We start from the raw sequence: 19,797 nt of genomic DNA on the forward strand, positions 1-19,797 counted from the left end.
TCATCAGAAGAAACTAACCAATGAAACTGGATCCCAGTGTGGAAGAAGTGGTGATGTCATGTCAAGAGAAAGCATTGGCTGTATAAGGATTCCGACATAAAATAAGACTGAAAGCAGGATCTGTACCTGTGGCATGCATTGTTCACTTTACGATTCAGGAGAATGTGAAAGAGGAACTTAAGAATGTGAAGGCGTAATCGAGAGGATTAAAACCAACGACTGGATATCACCCCTAGTTGTTATATACGTAACCTAGCGGGGAAAACTAAGATTATGCATAGATCTGAGTTGACTCACCAGATGAGTCGTACTGAACGTACACCTTATGAAAATCAGTGAGCTGGAGACCCCATTCTCTTCTCTTGTCTTGACCTTAGAGCAGCATATCATCAGATAAAGTTGCATTCTGAGTCAAAACTGTGAAGCTGCGAGCACCTGTCAGCGCATACCAATGGCTGGTACTATGTCTAAAGATTTCAACATTGGGGATTCATGCCCACAGTTCAAGACTTCACTGCACGGTAGCGTAGCAGGGGACATCAATCTGAAGGTGAGAGTTGTTAAAGACATTGGTCTTGCCACGCTGCATAGTTTACTTCCTTTTAAGTCACATAAGATATCTCAACCTTGTGGGATTGCCAAAAGGCAAGGTTCGATCACTGTGACCACATTGAGCTGTCGGGTTGCTCCAGTCGCAAACACCTGGGTGGGGAGTCCCGTTCAGGATTCAGTCACCCCCCAATAGTACAGCTCATCGCTACCTGGGGAGGCCACTGGTCCCAGAATCTCCAGCCAGAGGCCAGGCGCGGTCACAGCAAGGCCCCATCTGGTCTCCCACCGGGAGCCTCATCCTTGCATCGGCTGTCTGCTACTCTATCCCCACAGCCTTCCCAACCTCTGCATTGCCACTCACCCCATACCTTGGCATGTAGCACGTCCGGGGTGCTCCGAGAACTGCAAGATTCTTCTGTTTCCTCTTGTGGGCTGGAGCGCCAGCATCACAAGTCGAAATGCTGGGACTTTGCTGCTGCCACGGGTGGGGAAGAACTGCATAATCAACTCCAGGGCCATCTCGTGCATCTCTCCATCTAGAATTCGCTGGCATGACTTTGGAGCAATGACTTGTCCTGATCTATCCCTTCATCGCATGAAGGCAATCAGGCAGACATCTTCTCCCGGGTCTCTCTAGGCCACTTGTTATGAAACCAAGTAGTCTTTATTATACAAAATATAAATAAAGGCTGAGAGCAGCACTCGGTATCAAACAATCAGACCATATCTCAAAGATTAGAAGGGAAGTCTACTGGCTTCCTATTAAGGCAAGAATACTTTTCAAAACTCTTTGTATCACACACAAATGCCTAACCAAGACTGCTCCTATGTACCTCAACAATACAGTCACGCTGAACACCTCGACAAGAACCCTGAGATCTAACAACAGTTCCCAACTCCGTGTACCATGTTTCAAACTCACAGGGGAAGGGGGGGGGGGTAGTTTTCAGGTCTTAGCCCCAAAAAGCTGCAACTCCCTCTCAGTAACCCTGAGAAATGAGCCATCGCACCCAAGATTAAAAAAAAATCCTAAAAACCTGGCTTTTCAATAAATACTAGGCCAAAATGATTGGCATCACCAGGGCCATCCATACAGTGCCCTTCCCTCCCCTTTCTGTAGAACAGACACTTGCGCCGAAAAACCTCTGCAAAAGATTCCCGTCTGCTGCTAAAACCTAGTGTGTTCGAGGATTAACACACTAACTGGACCTGTACTGTACTATTTGTTTATTACTTGTGAAATTACTGTTAAACCTCAAACTGTGCCTTTACTGTACTATTTGACTGTTTCTTGTGTAATCATTCTTTCACTGTAACCAGAGATTCAAGCCTCTGTAACCTGCTCTGTGATACCCCCGGGTTTGGGCGTATAACAAATACAATAAATACATAAAATTAATACAATAAATTAATTTTTTCAGGTTAGGCTTGCCTTTAGCTATTCACCATACTAAGTGAACTTTCAGCATGGGCACAGACGATGTCCAGTGAGCACTGCACTTTGCTGCAGGTCATGCTCATTATTGGTTGTGCCAGAGGCATGATCAGAGGCTGCACCAGGCAAAGTGGCAACTGGGCTAAAGCATAGGCTATGCCTAGTGGCCACAGCTGGTGCCTTGGGTTGCCCCAGACAAGGGTGAAGGCCATGACATGGGCAGAGTAGCCATTGGGCAGTGGACAAAAAGACAGCAATGCAAAAGTGAACAAAAGTGATCTGCTGGATGCTCCTGATATGGCCTCGGGTAGGAACCTGGCTGGAGGAAAAAAAATGCCTCTGCACTGATTTGAAATGCCCACATCCCCCTCTCCTGTATGATCCGGTGGCCAGGGACAGACCCGGAGCTGCTACACTATTTTGCTTCACCTCTGCATAAGGGCAAAGATTGTCTGCTGGTTGTACGAGAGCCTCATGCAGTAGGAGTGGGGAGGAATGAGGCAGACCTATTTTCTGGCTGGGCTGAACGTGGAAGCCTCGCCAGGCGGATGCTGCCTCGGTCCTGCCAATCCTGAAGATAGTGTCAGCTAACGAGGAGGCGCTGGCTGGCAGCGCTGAAGTGTCGGTGCTGTGGCTTCAGATGAAGTGATGCCAGGACAGAGATAATCTGGAGTGAGGAAACGGGAGTGCCGCTGACATGCAGTTATTGGAAGGTTGTCTAATCTGCCCACTGGTGGTGTAGGATTGGTGGAGGATAGCTTATCTGCTTACTTAGATGGAGCCTCCGATCAGCAGGACATGGCTGTGATTACTGCCAACCTGGTGGAGTGGTGGCTGTTGTGCAGATCACGTTCATATTTGAGGTGTGGACTGGATAGGACATTGAATCATCTGAGTTGCTATTGGGGTCTCACACCATCCCCCCACCTTTCCAGCACTCACATTCTCTCCTGAATACTAACCAGTGACCTGCATCCCTGGAGTGCGTGTACACGTCTGGAGGGTTGCAGAATTGAAGAGATTGACTGGTTGCTGCCTTGGCCTAGCCATCCTGTTGTGCTCCTCCTTCCGCTTTTACTGTAAGCCCCAAGCAAGATAACGCTGAGCCGCACAGGTTCGAAACCCGGTCCTGTGCTTAGTGGAGGGATCCGGCACGAAGGGCGCTTTTATAACCTACATAATTGGGGGACATTAACCCTGTGGTTGACTGGAGGAAAAAGATAAAGTACTTAAGACCACCTGAGGGCTGCCAGCCACTCCCCACACTGTTGGCCAGCCTTCTACTATACCTAAAAACTACTTCAGGTTGATGTCGTTTTTTTATGCACAATGTATGACCACATTGAACACACTAGTATCTACTATCATTCTAATCTCACCAATATCACAATGATAAACCTCACATTACATTTATTTAATACAAATTCATTTTAAAAAAACAACTTCCTGTTGCATCAACCTCCCAAAAACCCATCTGCATAGAGCTAATACCACTATACAAATCTGATATACCGGAGTGCTACAGTGTCATGCGAACCTATAGTGCATACAGTGCATAACAATATTAACTTTTTGCCTGCAGTACATACATCAACCTACATATTTACCTAAAAATCTGTATAAAATACTAATTTTAGAACTTTACAGCTATTTCTTATACCATTCTATAGAACATATTTGTCAACTCTCGCCATATTTTGAAGGCTGTAATTTTAGATAGGACTCTGCCTATTCTATTAACCCTAAATGCCGATGTTTCTATCTGATTAGCGCATTTAATGCACAGACATTCTTCCGGGGCGCTTTCAAGAGAAATGTATCCTGAACACAAATAAACAAAGGGGGTTATCCAACGTCTTCACAATTAAAACAGCTGTAGTGAATTCCCTGAACAGTCTTTCCTGACATGTGGGGGTAGTACACTGCTTGGTACGGATTTGGTTTAGAACAATACTCGGTGTGCCATGGCAGGTTCCTGCAAGCCTGCTACTCTACCCAAGACTCTTTATTATCCAATCTTAAAATACTGGGACAGAGTAGGATTGGATGAACGAACAGTCCCAGAATGCCAACAGGATCTCTTAAACAAATCCAGTACTTAAAACCACGGCAGAACCCCAGTATTATTGTGTACCCCATGAAGTGAGGAAATTGGCGGAATCCGTCTGAAGAGAACATCATGCTTTTTATCCAGAACACAAAGTAGCAGTGTTCCTAAACCATAGATTAGATACTTGATAATCAAGGTCAAAACTGCAGAATCACTGTGTCTGTCGAACACCCACAGCATCTGAAGAAGTATTACCTGGAGGAGGACCGGACAATCATGTGTGCAACACACCCCATATGTTTTCATGCTCGGACACACTCAGACACTCCTGGAAGGGAATATGGTAGAACAGCACAGTCTTGCATTCCGGGAACAAAGCAAGTCCAAGATGACACCAAACTCTGTGCTTACATTTAACCCCTTGCAGAGGCTCATTAAAGCTAATCAGCTAGAGCAGTTGTTTACTCAATCAAGGAGTGAACCCAAGATCAATCTCTTGAGGGTAGTAGTTTCTGTTTGGGGAATTGGTATTTAGGTCCCCTAGTGCAAACATCAATAGGGAATAACCTGTGAAGAGTTGGAGAGGAAGTACAGCCCCTCTCAGGGAAGTAGAAGATAGGCTGTGAAAGCTCAGAGAAGAGGAGGATCCTGGTGGAGACAGACCTGCCTGTCTCTGCTACCGTGCCACCTAGGGAGAAGTAGTACCCTAAAGGCATTAGGACTGGTGGAGCTGTGTTAACCCTTTGGGAGAGTCTACAGGCTGAGAGCTGCCTTCAAGGGAGAACCATGCCTTCAAGAGAAAACCCTGGAAAAGGAATTTGGTTCGGAGAGTGAGACCCATACGTAACCGCTTGGAGGGAGTTGAAGGGCCGTAAGCTTAGGACCTTCACCAGCAGTCCCAAGGCAGAGGAAGGGACAACTGGCCCATGGCATGAGGGCACCAATAATATTGGTGCCTGGTAAGGATACTGATGGGGGGGGGGGGGAATACTCATCACAACCAGTGGAGTACCAGAGAGAGGTCCAGGTAGGGCTTGTTACCGAACATTAACCCACATAATAAGGCCCTGTATCCTGAGGTCTCAACTTAAAAAAAATATGAAACTGTGGCCTACAGAAAGACCTTCTGAACTACAGAAAACCCAGTGTGGCAGAAGACAGGTTATGAAGCTTGAAGGCGAGATATATACAAGCTTCTGCATACGGGCTGTTGGTTTAGTCTGTAGCAGGGAACCAGTGGCAGGTCCTAAGAAACACAGTTCAGGTGAGAATCTGTCAAGCTCCCTTAAGCAGATCTACAATGAAGACGTGAGAAGGCAAGCTGGGGAAAGAACCAAAACACACCCAGGTCTGATACTGAGAGACCATTACAGACTGTGAGTACAGACTGTGCTGAGAACCTGAGGGAACTCCAAGAACAGGATGTGAGCGCCTGGCATCTGAACAGAACAATTGAAGCCTGAAACAGCTCAAGCACATATCTTGACAAAACAAGAGCTATGAGAATGTCAGAGAATTGTGACGGGCTGCATAAACACCCAAACTGGGAACCTCAGAAAGGGTTGAGAAGCCAAGGTGAAAGCAGAGGCCTGGAGAGAAGATCAGACTGTGAATGCAAACTATGAAAGCCTTTCCCACTTTTTTACTTGAACAGTTATACTTGATTACATTACCATAGGTGTGGACTCAAGAGTAGATTTATACTGTTCCTTGGGCTAATCCGGAGACATTTTGTTATTAGACTAGTTTTATGAAAATGTGAAGGACTTGTTAAGACTAGGAATTTATATTTCTGTTGGCCACTTTTGGACCCATTCGATTTCTAGAATAATGTGTCTGTATCTGAGATTTATAGATTAGGGATATTTAACTGAAGGGGAGGGAAAACCCTGGTCTAGATCACTTCAGTTTAGTTGTTCCGAACCTCACCATTGTTTCGAGAATTTGAGACGATACACCTAGACATTGATCCAACCCTGCAACCATAAAAAAAGTGTTGAACTGTCCGTCATGTTTTGTGTCACATCTCATCTGTTTCCCTCCTCCCACTTACAGCTCCCGACCCACCCACGACCAATGATTGCAAAACCTTCCATTTCAGGAGTTTGGGGGTACGATTCATGCATCCAGATTTCACAGCAGCCTGTCTCATGGCCAGTCATGGCTATGGGAGGTGTTCTTTCCAGACTTCCAAGTGGGGATGCAAAAAACCAAGGACATTCTTTGAGAGAGTAAATAAAATACTTTGACCTGAACCTCTGATGGTGATGTCAAAATGGAAATCCTGGATCTTTTCAAACACACACAAGGCATGGAAATGGGCAGAGGCGAGGCAGGGATATACAGCCTCATTACGAGAATCCCGCTAAAACTGAGTCATTACCGGCTTAGAGGAAGTAGCGGGTCCGTAATCCTTTGAAGCCACTAATAGCGGCTGATTACGAGTGCGCGAGCACGCGCGAACCCCCATGCCAGTAATGGCCATACCACCAGGCCGCTAAAGTCCCTCAAACCCCCGATAGCGCCATCACAGGACCCGCCGATACCACCTCCGCCAAGGAGCAACCCCTTAATAATGACCCGGTAATAACAATAATACTGGGCTCGTAATACCGGACCCGGAAGTAACGTCATCGCATCGGAACGGGAAATGCGCCGGCGGCCATCTTTAAAAACACAATCCATTGCAATCCTCCCAAACCACCACTGCTACAGAGGAGAGACCAGGGCCATTGTATACATCATGTACAAGGCTAACCGTAAAACCACCCCCCGCCTACGCAAGAAGTGCTTCTCAGATGAGGAATTAAATATGCTGGCAGATACACTCTCCAGCCCATGCTGGATTCTGCAGTTCTACTGCACAGTTCCGACCTCAGTACGTCCCGAGAGGCCAGCCCTACAATGGCACACCCAGCCGCAGCACCCTCAACCTCAGCTGCTCCCACTGACAGCTGCAACACATGCAGCGCCAACAACCTGCACCGGCGGTGCCAATCCCACCTGCATCCGCCCCATCCCCCACACCTGCATTCTCCACACCCTCCAGCCCTCTGTGGATTACAAGGCGGAGTGCAAGGCAGACCGAAATGCTGCCCCCGGACACACAAAAAAGCCTGCAAATAGTGTGGGATGACAATGGGTGAGGGGGGAGGTGGTGGTGTATAGGGGATTAAGGGGGTGTTTATTGGTGGTATGGGGTGTTTATTGGGGGGTATGGGGTGTTTGGGTGTTTTGGAGGGTGGGGGGAGGGCGTGTGAGTGGTGGAGGGAGGAAGCACTTTTCTGTAATTTTCATTAATACACCCGTTGTGTGCAAAATCATTTTATGCCTGGACAGTGTTCATTTCATGTGTTCATTCTATTCATGACAGTGCACAGTGCCCAACTCCCCACACACCCTGTGTCCATGTCCACACAGACCCAGTGCTCAGTGTAGCACTGACACATAACCATCAACGTCCCTGTGGTTCAGAAGTATTCGTCAATCAGTGGTTGGCATACAGCACGGTCATCTTGTGCATCATGTACTGGCAGGGGTGCAGCCTCTCCTCCATCATCCTCCTCACCCGGTGCATGCACTAGCGACATTGGCACAGTTGTAATCATGTTTAGTCATGCATCGCTTGACATACTCATGGTGGCCTGCTTGGGCGTCTTGCATTTTGTCATTGATGTACGGCATTGGTCTTATGTATGGCATTGATGTTTCATGTTCGGGTTGGGAGGTTCAGGTCAGAAGTCTTTAGCTCTGAGTGAATTGTCCACTCACCGGCCATTCTCACCCAGGTGGAATATGCATCCCACGCCCCCCATTCCCACCCAGGTGGAGTAGGCATCCCCCACCTCACAACCCTGATGCACTGCCATGGGCCAGTCAGGCAACTCACCAAGCAGCCAGGCACGTCGTCCAGCATGTCGCTCCATGTGGCAGGGTAGCGTGGAGTTATGCAGCACCATGGCATCATGTGTAGATCCGTGATATCCAGCACAACAATGTGTGACGATCTTGCTGGAGTCACATACCATCTGCACATTGATGGAGTGGTATTGCTTGCGATTGCGGTACACCGCCTCTGTTGCATGAGGGATGACCAATTCTATATGGGTGCAGTTGAGGGCACCGACGCAATTGGGCATGCCTGGCAGTGCATGGGAGCCTACTTTAGTGTCGGCAAGCTCCTGGGCAGTCTGTGGTAGGGATATGTGGGTGCTAGCGTGCTTCAGGAGGGCATCCAGCACTTGGGTCAGCATGCGTGAAAAGAGTGGTTGTGATATACCATGCAGCTGGCCCACTGTGTGCTGGTAGGTGCCTGTGGCCAGGAAGTGGAGCACAGACACCACCTTTAGTAGCGGGGGGATGACAGTGCGTATTTCTATGAGGGTGACGATGTTGTCGTGTATCATGTCCACTATGGTGGTGATGGTGTCACGGTCCAATGGGTACAGGGTGGGGATCTGCTCTGGGGTTAGATTGAATGGACTGGGTCTGATGCGAGGGATTGGTGGCTGCCTACGTGGTACCACTGTGTGCGTCTCCTCTGTGCTGCCTGTTGTTGTAGCTGTAGTTGTTGTTGCTGCTGCTGTTGTTGCTGTAGTTGTAGCAGTACAGGCATGTCCTCCAGCCCCATGATTTCAACAGCTAGTGGTATCATTTTGGTGTGGGAAGGGGTGTGGTGTGTGGGTGTACTCCTTTTGTACTGGGACAGGCTCCATTGACTCCACCTGTGGTGATTGTGTGCAACTGTGGCAGTTGCCTACACTGCAGGTTGCTATTTACGGGTGGTCCACGATGCCTGTGTTGCCGCCGTTGTGCATGCCCGTGTAACTTGTGATTTCCTCCTATTAGCGGCATCCCGGTATTTCCGCCGCAAAGGGGCGTGTGTACGCGCACATGCCGGTATGAAGGGGCATGGTACGGGCAGTGGCGGTATTGGCGGTTTGTCTGGTCGTAATGGCCCGGACCCGTTAACGATGCCAGCAATACCATTCCGCTTTCCTATTTTCATTACCTCCATGCTCGTAATGAGGCCCATAGTCTTTAGACAAGTGTACTATGGGGCTTTACTGCCCCCCCCTTCCACTCCTACAGATCGCAACAGAATCCTCGGGCACAGGGGTGCTGTTGAGCAGCCAGAAAATAGCTGCCTAGTTGATTGCACCGTGCTGCACTGATACGAAAAACGGTGAGGCAGCGGATCAAGGGATCACTTGGCCTCCAAATTGAATTCCCTGAGTATTGGAGACGTGGGTCACCATTAGATCCAATCTGGATGAAATTGGTGGCCCCTGTGCAGAGATCTGGCTCTTGGTGGCCTGGGTGGCAGGGGGAGGCCAGCGCGCCTGTGGCAACACACATTGAACCGCTTGAGAACTGCTGGGACCGGCTGAGGCGTGAAGGATCTGAGGCGGCTCCACTACTAGTGTTGTAGGGTGCCTGACAGTGATGGAGTGGCAGTGCTTTATCCGCCCCTTTTCCCTGATTGGAGTGCCCGGGAGTACATATTTGTTATACACTGGCGAGCTGCGGTCTGTTGGAAGTGAAGGAGGATCGGTGGTCCGGCCCCCCGGACCCTGACGGAGTGCCTACCTCCAGCTGCTGGTGGCCATGGAACCCAGACCGTAGGGGTGTCACTCCATCGGCCCGACCGGCACCGCCTGGGAACGCAGCACAAAATCCTGCCCGTGGCGCGGGCTACCCAACGACCATCTCTGGGGGTGGGCTCCCTGCGCTGATTAGATATGGCCTGGCAGTAAGGCGGAATTAAGCTGACTGGCTGCACTGAGGCTCCCCCAGCCCTGCTCGCCACCTCTGCGGGGGCTATTGCCGCTGCCCTGGCCCTGTGCCGTCATCCTCCTTGGTGGCGGTGGGGTGGCGGGTCCTGCTGGTGTGGCCCGGAAGAAAAGAGGGACGAGCTCCTGGATTGAGAATGCCGCCGGCCCGCAGCATCTACGTACCTGACCGCAGCCCGCGGCTGCCTTTTTGCGGGCCCTGTGGGCTTTCATGATCTCCGTTGGGAGAAGCCTTTACCTGCGGGCAGCACTGGAACAGTGCTGATGCAGAGGGAACCCAGACTTTGGGCCAGCGGACCTGGTCCATGGGGGTAGGCAGTTGACGGCGCTGTAAATCCTCCACTCCTGCTCTGAATCCACCTCTGCACTGACGCTGGTGAAAGGGCAACCTCCCCATGGGCCCCACACTGTCTCTCTAGGCCACCAGCCGCAAGTGAGGGCAGTAATCCGTTAAGGGTAGTGCCGGAGGACTCTCCCCCCCCCCCTGTTGAACCTCGGGGGACCGGAGGTACTGTCTCTTATAGCCACATACCTTACCCACACCACTGGTCACCTTGACTGGGCGCTCCTCCACCTAAACACGCTGAGACCTTGGAGGGCGGCCAGCTACCAACCGCTGTCCACTACGCACCAAGGGAGAATCTATACTTATGGGACTGCAGTCTGCTAAATCCCACAAGCTCGTTACTCGATCGATCATATGGTGATACGGGCTCGTACGTGAGGGCGCTGCTGGGGGTGTCTACACGTAGTCCCCTCCCACACGTGCTTTTCACTCACCTGAACATGTATCCGGGTCTTTCTCTGTGGTCTACTATGACCTCCCACTGGCGCCTCCTAACTTCTGGCTCTGGCTACTGGACATCTAGTAACTCTGAGTACTCGTAGAACACCTGCTGGTTAGCACAGAAGCCTGCCCAGCTCATCGGCCGTTGGCCCTCACACTTTCACACCTGGCTCACCTGTGTGCCCCTGGAACTGTGTAATAACCACAACCTCTGATAGAAACCCCAGTGCCAGGTCCGGGGTGACTGATGTGGAAGATTTTCTACCCACAGAGCATGACCAAGGGCGCCCGGGGCGGGCGGAAAACCGCGGCTATGGATACATTTGCAAAGTCAACCCGCAGACAGACTTGAACAGGGGCAACCATCGCAGGGCCAGAATGACACCTCCATACCGGTATCTGTGCCTGTTCCCGATCTCACTAATATGATGGAATCAGTGGCCAAAAACGTTGCTGCCAAACATGAGAAATTGGATGATATCAATGCTAATGTGGTATCAATTTGATCCCAACTAGCCCACGATGGGGCCAGGATCACGGAAGCTCAAACGAGGATAGGAGTTAATGAAGACAGGCTACACATGCTACAATAGACGGTGGCTGACATAACTCGAGACATGAAGTTTAAGAGCAAGTGTGATGACCTGGAGTCCAGTTCGTGCAGGAATAACATTTGCATAGTCGGGGTACCCAAAGACGCTCTTACCGACGAAATGGAGCAGGCCACGAAAAGTTACTTAAAGAACTACTGGACCATGAACTCTCACCCTTCTTCGCTGTTGAGCGAGCCCACCGGGCGTTGGCCCCGTGCCCCCGGCCTGGAGATTTCCCCCGGCCCATCATTGCTAAAATCTGCAGCTTTCGAGACAGAGATCACCTACTTCAACTGGCCCATGAAAATGGCGAATTAAGACTGGGATCCCAGATCATTAGGATCTTCCCTGACTTCTCTACTGGTGTACAGCAGGAACAACGCCAGTTTCTGGGTGTAAAGAAGATGCTTAGAGAGAGGAATTTCCAGTACGCAATGCTGTTCCCGGCGTGCCTCAAACTAACCTTCAAGGGTAAACTGTACTTTTTTACCATTCCGGAAGACGCAGTACAATTCATTGAGGTGCAAATACCTCTCAACAATCCACCCACTGACCCAATGGAAGACAACCCAGCCGGCAGAACATGCTCAGCTCCCACCACTTCATTTGAGCTTTCTATACTCCTTAAGACTATGAGCAGATGGCGGCACACGGAATACATAACCGCCTCACACATGTAATGATGTATAATTGGGTGGTTTACCCGAGATCCTGACCAAGTGGCTGTGCGCTAGCAGTTTACCCCCTTCCTGGAAGGTGGGCCAAAGTTGGGTTGGCCAACCGATGGTTGGGGGGGGGGGGGACGTACACTGCTTGGTTGGGGAGGGCTGTGAGAGAGGGGGGGTCCAAATTGGGGGGGGGGTAAATACAAAAATGGCAGAAGTATCACAGCAGTCCACATGTTTGTAATGAAATGTATGATTGCAACAGACGCGAAACCACACGTTCCGAAACAGGCGATATGGGATGTCCCCTGAACTGTGGGATGACAACCAAATTAATGTCGTGGAACGTGAGGGGAGTGAGCAACTTCACTAAGGCACGCAGAATAACGGCTTATGCACAGAGACATGGGGTAAAGATTTTCCTCCTGCAGGAGACACATGCCATGAAACCAATAGCTAACTGCCTAGCTCCTTCCTGGGGACCCACTCGATACTATACCACCTTTTCAACAAATGCTAGAGGGGTACTGACGATAATTCATAAATCGGTCAGATTTACACTGACAAAGAGCTACGTAGACCCTGATGGCAGATACATGATCCTGCACTACATGATAGCCGGGGGGGGGAGGACCTATTGGTGAATACATACTGCCCTAATGTTGACACTCCTGAATTCTTTGATAAAGTAGCTTCTATATTAATGGGATACATAGGGATTCAGATTATATAGGGGGGGGAGACATGAATTTGATACTTGATGTTAACCGAGACAGAACAGGGAAAGCCCCCAGATCGTTATCACGGCCAGCCCGTAGGCTTACCACACACATGACTACGCTGGGCCTGCTAGACGCCTGGAGAGTATTGAATGCACAGGAAAGACAGTTCACGTACTACTCCTCGGTGCATGATAGCGCACCTCGAATAGATATGTTTCTAACATCTGACACCCTGAAAAGCAAAATCACGCACATTGATATACTCCCCTGTACACTATCAGACCACTCCCAGTGACCTTATCAATAGTATTGGGCTCGACCCCACCCTCCCAAATCTGAAGCACTGTTGGACATTGTATTCAAAGCGAGAATAGATCGGATATTGAGACATTCTTTGAGTGTAATACTCAACAGGATACTACCGTGGGAGTAAGGTGGGAGGCCTTTAAGGTGTGTATGCAGGGAATGGCTACATCTAGGGAGGCGGGCATATTGAAAGTAATCAGGAATAATATAGGTCGCTCAGAAGCTAAACTCCGGGCACTAGAGTGTGACTGTGTGAATGGGATGACCCCCGACAAACTAGCACAGATACGTACTGAGCTGGACATTTTTGAGTCCCATGCCCTTAGAGAAATTCGGTATTTCTCACGCCCCCACGCAGCAAGAAAATATGGAGATGGAGAAATGCCAGGCAGGACATTAGCCAAACTGACCAGAATGGAGGGAGGCCAATCCCAAGTGGAATATGTCATTGATGAGAATGGCGATCCGCAATGGGCGGATAATCAAATCCTGGAAGTGTTTGCCAAGTTCTAAAGCATCCTTTATATGCCAAACCACCTGCATGACACACACACACACACACACGATACGGGCCCTACTCGATCAAATTCCTATGACCTCCATTAGCTCCCAAACCAGAGATGACCTTGATAAACTGTTCACCCTAGATGAAATGGTGGAGGCCATAACAAGGCTTCCGAAGGGTAAAGCCCTGGGGCCAGATGGCCTCACCACAGAGTTTTACCAAGAACACGTAACGCTACTTGCCCGTCGACTGCTAGAGGTCTGGGCTGAATCACTCCGCAAATCCATTCTCCTCCCCTCCCTACTCGAGGCCACGATAATAGTCCTACTAAAGCCCGGCAAACCCGGTACCGAATGCGGATCGTATAGGCCTTTATCACTCATGAATCTGGGCACAACATTTTTTGCAAAGATACTAGCTAACAGGTCTCTGCCACTTATGCCCCACCTGATACATGATGATCAGAGAGGATTTGTTCTCGGGAGGTCCACGTCCCTAAACATTAGATTATTTAATGTGATGTCTAGAATTGATCAAAAGGCGGATGCAGTGACTGTCACTCTACACGCTCAAAAAGCCTTTAACATGGTGTCATGGCAATACATGTGGTAGGTCTTGAAACAAATGGGCATCGGAGTGTAAGCAATCGGGTATATCAAATTGCTATATACAGACCCATCAGCGAGGGTATTAGTTGATTCCCAAAAGTCCGCCCCCTTTGAGCCAGGCAGAGGTACCCGGCAGGGCTGTCTATTCTCCCCCATTCTGTTTGCGCTGGTTATAGTACCTATGGCAGACTGTTAGAGCTTGACACATCCAGAGGGGGAATACATTTCTTAGGTAAACACTACTTTGATAGGCTACACGGCATCTGTGCACAATTCCTCTGGCATGCAAAGGCAGTGCGGAAAAAGTGGACATATATGGCCCTACCCTATGAGAGAGGTGGCTTCACCACCCCCAACCTAAAACTATATTGGATAGCGGTACAAGCCCAAAAACACTGATTTTGCATTAGGCCTATAGGGATGACTCCCCACTGGACCCTACAGCAGCCACACTGCTAGCTTGGGGTCGACTGCTACCACTGCAGCCCGACGCTCGCCCCTACTATAAATCACTCCCTGTCTGGTGCTTCCCTGGCCTGGAACCCACACACGATACAGCTCTGAATCGATACTGGCAGGGATTGGAATACAGGGTGCTCACCAATTTTTTTTTTCCCGGAAGGGAAATTTATCACACACCACACATGGCGGCCGGAGCATACGGGGTCTGCAATGGAAATGCTACCGTTTTACAGGCTTTCTGCCTCCTTCCGGGCTATGTGGCCTTCTTGGCCGGATGGACCCCCCGACACACCAGTAATACACTACTTCGCCAACTCCAATGGGACTCATGTGATAGTCTCCTCCTTGTACAAGATGATGCAAAGGAAGATACCGGTTCAACCGCCCAAACTCCGGGATACCTGGGCAAATGAACTAGACTTCAATATCACGAGCACGGTGTGGAAAAATGTGCTCCCACACACGTAAGGTCTCCCTTAATTTCCGTTCCCGATGCATACAATATAAACTCCTGAATAGGCTACATTACACCCCACACAGGCTCAATAAGCTCTCCCGACAAACAATCCACGTCTGCCCAAGATGCTACTCTGAAGAGGCCGACCATGTACACATGTTCTTAACGTGTACCAAACTCCACGACTTCTGGGGGAAAATACTACAGGCACTCTCTGAAATGGCAAGTACTAACATTGACCTGGCTCCAATTGGGGTTCTATTTGGGATATGGTAAGGCATCGGGAACAAGAAAATGGTGAGCTTTCTGAATGTGAGCTGCATGGTGGCCAAGAAATGTTTTCTCCAACAATGGAAACAACACCCCCCTCCAACCTTTGGAATGTGGCTGAATGCAGTTACCTGGACTCAAACGTGCGAGGAGTAATATGTTAACTCTGTTCCCTCACGTTCTCGCCCTAAAAATGTGTGGACCGAATTCCGAACCTACCTTGCCAACCACTCAGATGCTAGTTCTTGAATGCTCAGAATGTGCAGACCTGGGTCTCTCTGGTACCCTGATAAATGTACTGAAGCAAAATCTATGTGTGACAACAACATGCCCAGCAATTATAATTGTGACATATGAAATCTGTCTTTATATGTATATGAGAATAAACATGTATGCTGTAAAGGTTTGCCAATAAACAAAAGGTTAATAAAAAAGAATTCTCAGGCACACAGGCTAGTGGGAAGAGGGACACGCGCAATGGCATAGAAAAGAATACAGTAGCAAATAAGCTCTTCTTTGCGATGGACTCCGAAACAAGTGTTAAATGTTTCACAAGGTTGGGAGGGAGGATGATAGTAGAATGTCAAAAGAAAAAAAGCGTCTATTTACTTGGGAGTAAAGGTTAGGAGGGGACGTAGATATGTCCAGCATCGTGGAAGTATGGGAAGGGGAGGGAGTTGGATTAAAAGCAAGGGTGTTGAGAGCAAATGTACTGAACAGGAATATGCGTGGGCAGTACAACATTAATTTCTTGAGGTTTTTGTATGGCGAAGATCCTGGCCATGTTTGTCTTGGAATGTGTTAGATTATTGAAAATCTTTATACATTTCACAGAATACACTGTAGAAATAGTGCTGCAAACTTTAACGGAAACAAGAGCCCTTTCACACTAAATTTCGAAAATATTGACACAATTTCATACACAACATATGTAAAATATTCCAGTCAATAATTACATCAAAGTTACATGATTCATAAAGAAATGATACAATAATCACTAATGCCCTAGCAATCAATTCATAAGAGGACAAAACCAAAACAATTCAAGACAAATTCCAAATTGTAGACATAAATTCATTTGGTGTTTAAACAAAATGAATACAAACTAAAACACCCTATATTGTATAAGTCAAACAAAAAGAATATCAATTCCAACAAAAAGCACAGAAAAAAAAATTTCAACTGTGTAGAGGTCAACAAACTCTCAACCAAGCGATGAATTCAATGCAGTTGGCGATATTCCCTTCATCAGGAATTGAGAGACTCTAACTTTTCGAAGTGTCTGAATAGAGGTAAACAGATGAACATCAGTCAGTGCAAGAACAAAAAAGGGGGGATGTTTGTACCAATATATGTAAATTAAAAATCCTCATGACAAACCTGTACTAAAGAGATACAATATTGCAAATTAAACATGTGTTTTCAAAATCTGAGTTTCAAAAAAGTGTCAACAAATAGTTCTTTATTCCCCTTTATTACATTTTCGGAAACACACAAAGAATACGTATATCCTTGCGTCTTGATAGATTCTAAATCCTTGCATTTCTGTTGACCAACTCGAAGTTCCCTCTGAAGCCTACTACTTGATGGTGAAAGTGCTGAGACGAGGTTAGGCAGCCATCTTGATGGCTGGTCAGAAGTGCACTCTGCTCTTTGGAGTATATGGCCACTTGTGACATCAAACTCGTCATCTGGAGACAGCATTTCTGGTTGCTATCTTGCCAGGTCGACATGAGAGAGAGCTCCAAGCCTAGTTGGAAGGGGAAAGGGAAGGGGAACTTTATAGTGTTCCAGAAGGACAAGTTTGTTCTGAGCACCCAACATTCCTGATTACCAAAAGTAGTTTCCGACTTCCACTTGAATCAACATCTATGCTTGCCGTTCTTCATCTAAAACATGTCCTCTCCTCTAAAGGTGCAAAGAACCCATTCTCTCTGTCAGAAGGGCCCTTAAATGTAACCTGGATAGGACTAGGGATTTCATGGACTGATAAAGCCTCCCCAAAAATACTTTTCAGTGTTATATAATCTTTTCTAGGACTCTGGAGGAACTGTGACAAGGCACACCAGAAGTGGCTCTGCACTGGTGGTCCACACCCACCATCCCACCATTCTCTCTGTAATAGCATTTGTGCTGAGAAGGGTACACCGTTATGGAAGCTAGTGAGTGCATAATGGGGTGGGCCTGCACAAAGGTAGAGCCACACCTGCATATAGGCTTTTATTGATTTTCTAATGCTTCTGAACCGATGCTCCCATCTCCATACTGACATTAATGATATCCCAGGAGTCTGTTGTTAACATATTGGTGTTCTCTCTGTTTTAGGGGAAACAATAACTGGATATCAGTCTTCGCCGTATCCGGAAATTGATGGGTTTATCCTTTCTCTTGTAAATAATCATGGTGTACAAGGAGGTAAGGTGTTTATGGGGAACCAGTTTGCACACGGGTACCTGATAGGGAATTAAATAATATACAAAATGTGGCTAATACATAATCTTGCTTTTTAGGAATACGACACTGGAATTATTTTTGTCTGGAGGAACTTCTTGTGTATGACATCTCCAAATATCACTGGTGTGAGAACATCGGAAGAGCTCATAAAAGTAACAATATCATGTACGTAACTATTTGAAAAGCCCCTGCAGCTTTGTTTTGTTTTTGTGCTTTGTAAATTCTGAAGCAAAATGAATGTTTTTGAGGACATTATTTAGTACAGATTAAAATGTAACGTGTTGGTGCTGTTATACACCATTGCCAATAGTTTCACGAAAGCAGGTGCATTTAGGTGTAGACACCCAAAGCTGTCCTCATGCTTCCACAAACACTAGCCTTCAGCACATTAAGTCACTATTTTTCAGGGGTGTCATAGATGGACTTGTGCCAGGGATTTCCTGCCAATGGAGGTCAGTAGTCCGTAGTGTGAGGAGTCTGGAGTCTGGAATGAAACTCAAACACAAGTTAGCCATGTTTTTGGTTAAAGACTTTTTTTGAAAATAAAAAGGTTAGGAAAAGGTCTCTCTGACCCTGCTCTGAGAGGAATTTCCCTACCTAAATCAAAACTAAGGATCTGTCTTTGTCAGTATGTCAAAACCAATACTGTCCTGTGTCCAAAATTCTATTCTGACACTCACACTAAAACTAAACTCTAAGGTGAAACAGGAAATGTCTTTAACCTTGGGAAGTTTAGAAAATTATTATTACTATTTGGCCTTTTGGCTTCCTATCTAAACCAGCAGCTATTGTTACTGAGCCTGCACAAATCCATATCAGTTTAATTGCTTGTTATTCAATGCTAGGTCCCTGGTGGCCCATGCTGCTGACTGTTTTGAATTGCTATCTGACCTGAAGCCTGATTATCTACTGGTCAGTGAAACCTGGCTTTCTGAGTCCTCAAGACCTGCTGTAGTAGCAATGCTTCCTGTCGGCTACAAAATCCTGTGTTCTGACCAAGTTGCCAGTTACCCGGGTGGTGACATTGCTTTTATTTTTAAATCTGGTTTCTCTTCTACAGTGATTCCTCTGTCGGCTCACTGCAAGTTTGAGGCACTTGTGGTACGTATGGTCCTTTCTGCGACCAGGACCGTTCGTTTTCTGGTGGCCTAGCACCCTCCTGGCTTTGACTCCACTTTTTCTGATATATTTCCTGTGGTAGTAGCTTCATTGCAGCTTCAATACTCTAATCTGATTGTTGCTGGTGACTTTAACTTCAGCTGCAATGATCCCTCTGATAAAGTTGCTGCCAAGTTCATTGCTGTTATGAATGATCTGTCGCTGGTACAACTTGTTACTGAGTCGACATATATCCTTGGCAATCGTTTGGACTTGGTGTTTGCTAAACTTGACCTGGTGGCTGTTTCCAACCCTATTAGGATCACTTTGTCTGATCATTTTGTCATTCCTTTTGTGTACGATTTTGTTGATGGTCCATCTGGTTCTGGTAATCACAGAATAAGGAAGCACAACTGGTGTGCAGTTGATCCTTCTCTCCTTGCTGCCCATATTACTGCGTGTTGCAATGTTGTTCCTTCTTTGGATCTGGGTGTTCCCTCTGAGATTTTTACTACAGTGGCTGATGCACTGGCTCCTTTTGTGGCGTTTCGGGTACACAGTCGGCCGTCTGAGCCTTGATTTAGTGACAACCTTAAAGCTTTTCATCTTAAACATAGACAAGCGGAACGTAAATGGCGCTCCTCTTATTCAGCGAGTGATGGGACTGCCTTTTGTGCTATTACTTTTAGTTATCATCTGGCCACTACACAGGCTAAACAAAAAAAAATGACTGCCCAAATTGAGAATTCCATTACTCACCCTAAAGAGCTGTTTAGGGTGGTTCGCTCTTTGTCTGTCAAAGAGTCTTCTACTGATTCCATTCCTCCGACCCAATAATGTTGTGATTATCTGGCTGATTTCTTTGTTAAGAAAATAGTCAGTATTCAGGAGCTTATTTCGGTTACTCATAATCCTGTTTAGATGATGCCAGGTTCATCCTCAGCTCTGTCCTCTGGGTCTTTGTTACCAGCGGGTGTTTTATGGGACTCTTTTCCGCTGTTTACGGCCGCGGATATTATTTCAGCGGTTGAGAGAATGAAG

The 19,797-nt window shown here is 47.5% G+C and overlaps 1 protein-coding gene across 4 annotated transcripts in view; it reads left to right on the forward strand.

Annotated features, from left to right (window-relative positions):
- Window positions 1–19,797, forward strand: part of PRIMPOL (primase and DNA directed polymerase) — a 790,131-nt gene that overhangs the window by 666,325 nt on the left and 104,009 nt on the right. For all 4 annotated transcript variants that reach the window (XR_011282268.1, XM_069631491.1, XM_069631492.1 and 1 more), the window contains 2 exons: window positions 17,530–17,619; window positions 17,715–17,823. Coding sequence is in view for 3 of the 4 variants with exons in the window: in XM_069631491.1 (XP_069487592.1) it covers window positions 17,530–17,619; window positions 17,715–17,823 (199 nt within the window). In the remaining variant the exon portion in view is untranslated. The remainder of the gene's footprint in view (window positions 1–17,529; window positions 17,620–17,714; window positions 17,824–19,797) is intronic.

This window comes from Ambystoma mexicanum, chromosome 6q, assembly GCF_040938575.1.
Source record: "Ambystoma mexicanum isolate Mex_15411 chromosome 6q, UKY_AmexF1_1, whole genome shotgun sequence".
Lineage (NCBI taxonomy): Eukaryota > Metazoa > Chordata > Amphibia > Caudata > Ambystomatidae > Ambystoma > Ambystoma mexicanum.